The sequence below is a fragment of the Mizuhopecten yessoensis genome, unplaced genomic scaffold (genome assembly GCF_002113885.1).
Source record: "Mizuhopecten yessoensis strain PY_sf001 unplaced genomic scaffold, ASM211388v2 scaffold2411, whole genome shotgun sequence".
NCBI classification, from domain to species: Eukaryota; Metazoa; Mollusca; class Bivalvia; order Pectinida; family Pectinidae; genus Mizuhopecten; species Mizuhopecten yessoensis.
Window position 1 is genome coordinate 597,464 of NW_018404533.1, and position 2,673 is coordinate 600,136.

Genomic DNA, 2,673 nt, shown 5'->3' on the forward strand with positions numbered 1-2,673 from the left:
GGGGGGGGCAAAATTTGTTATGGTTTATAATGGCAAATGATACTTTGAATATTACATGTTGATAACTTGATTGGAATTATAACCCTAAGTTGACAGTTTGATACTTTGTAAATTTTGAGCCATCCCTACCCCCAAGGGCTGTAGGGTGGGGCCCAATGGAGTCTGTGTGCTAAGATAAAATTTCTTCGTTTTCCTTGTTTAGAATCAGAGGTGCTAGTTTCAAATACGTTTCAGTCTTAAATCTGCATGCTAGATATTGAATGAGGTGGTTTTATTGTTTTTCGTCACTTTGAATAATATTTCTGTTCATGTTAAAAACAAAAATCAACTCTCTGTATAAATATATCAGGTGACCGTTAAGGCCCATGGGCCTCTTGTTACATGAATAGTTGTCATTTGTCTGACACTAGTCACCAAAACATCACACATAAACAAAAAGGAGTTTTCACACTGTTTTGTTATGATAACTAACACTGTTATATATTATAATAACTAACACTGTTATATTATAATAACTAATAACTAACACTGTTATATTATTATAACTAATACTGTTATATTATTATAACTAACATTGTTATATTATGATAACTAACATTGTTATATTATAATTACTAACACTGTTATATTATAATTACTTAAACTGTTTTGTTATGATTACTTACATTGTTATATGATAATAACTAACACTGTTATATCATTATAACTAACACTGTTATATTATAATAACTTACACTGTTATATTATAATTACCTAAACTGTTATATTATAATAACTAACAATGTTATATTATAATAACTAACACTGTTATATTAAAATTACTTAAACTGTTTTGTTATGGTAACTAACATTGTTATATTATAATAACTAACACTGTTATATTATAATAACTAACACTGTTATATTATAATAACTAACATTGCTATATTATAATAACTAACACTGTGCTACATTATAATTACTTAAACTGTTTTGTTATGATAACTAACATTGCTATATTATAATAACTAACACTGTTATATTATAATTACCTAAACTGTTTTGTTATGATAACTAACATTGTTATATTATAATAACTAACACTGTTATATTTTAATTACTGAAACTGTTTTGTTATGATAACTAACATTGTTATATTATAATTACTAACACTGTTATATTATAATTACTTAAACTGTTTTGTTATGATTACTTACATTGTTATATTATAATAACTAACAATGTTATATTATAATTACTTAAACTGTTTTGTTATGATAACTTACATTGTTATATTATAATTACTAACACTGTTATATTATAATTACCTAAACTGTTTTGTTATGATAACTAACATTGTTATATTATAATAACTAACACTGTTATATTATAATTACCTAAACTGTTAGATTATAATAACTAATATTGTTATATTATAATAACCTAAACTGTTATATTATAATAACCAACATTGTTATATTATAATAACTAACACTGTTATATTATAATTACTTAAACTGTTTTGTTATGATAACTAACATTGTTATATTATAATTACTAACACTGTTATATTATAATTACCTAAACTGTTTTGTTATGATAACTTACACTGTTATATTATAATTACCTTAACTGTTTTGTTATGATAACTAACAGTGTTATATTATAATAACTAACACTGTTATATTATAATAACTTAAACTGTTTTGTTATGATAACTTACATTGTTATATAAGATAATCTTATATTGTTTCATTTTGTAACTAACACTGTTATATCATAATAACTAACACTGTTATATTATAATAACTAACACTGTTATATCATAATAACTAACACTGTTATATTATAATAACTAACACTGTTATATCATAATTACTAACACGTTTTGTTACTAACACTGCAAACTTTTGTTTATTCACAGTTGCTTATACGTCTGTTCGTGAAGGAAGTCTTAGAAAAAGTACGGTCCTATTAGGTTTCCATACATCTCCTGCAGAAAGTCTGGTTCTTGCATGCGTACATACATCTGGTGCAGAAGTCTATGTCCGTGCATGCCTACAAACATCTAGTCCCGTTCCTCGCATGGCCATTTATTCCTAGCTCAGCTTCGGGTGTTTTTATACAACATGTGTTCCAACGGACTTCAAGCCTTCTAGTCCACCCGTGGATTCATTCTGAGCATTACGTCTAAACAACCTTATACATATATGCATATCGACACCTTGTTTCTATTTCTGTCTTGCACGTGACTGTATCAACTTAATGTTTCTAAATCTAGATCCGGATATTCTGTTTTCTATCAATGTGAATATCTAAAAGTAACAATGTCATCATCAAAAACATGCAAGAATGTATGGGTATTTGAAAAATAAAATGAATTAGGAATCTGATGTTTAATAACTTTGTTAATCTCTAAAATGTACATGTTGTGATATATGAATCATACCGTGAGATACAAACTGTGTTATACACCCCATGCTATCGAATGACATGATATATGATATAAAAATAAGGACCTATGTCTTTATCACAATACCTTGCGATATGAAGGTTATAGACTAATATCGAACCGAAGACGCATGTCATTCTATCAGGTTCATAAAACTAGGTATTGACCTCGACAAAAGTCCATAGTTAATATAGATGTATCAAATCTGTATCAAAAGTCATGTTTTTAAAAGATGATTCAAG

The 2,673-nt window shown here is 26.6% G+C and overlaps 1 protein-coding gene across 3 annotated transcripts in view; it reads left to right on the forward strand.

Annotated features, from left to right (window-relative positions):
- The window catches only part of LOC110445906 (glucose-6-phosphate exchanger SLC37A2-like), a 58,856-nt gene extending 56,483 nt beyond the window's left edge, over positions 1 to 2,373 (forward strand). For all 3 annotated transcript variants that reach the window (XM_021490765.1, XM_021490766.1, XM_021490767.1), the window contains one exon: positions 1,904 to 2,373. In XM_021490765.1, coding sequence (XP_021346440.1) covers positions 1,904 to 1,957 — 54 coding nt within the window. In that variant the 3' untranslated portion in view covers positions 1,958 to 2,373. The remainder of the gene's footprint in view (positions 1 to 1,903) is intronic.
- The last annotated feature ends 300 nt before the right edge of the window (positions 2,374 to 2,673 follow it).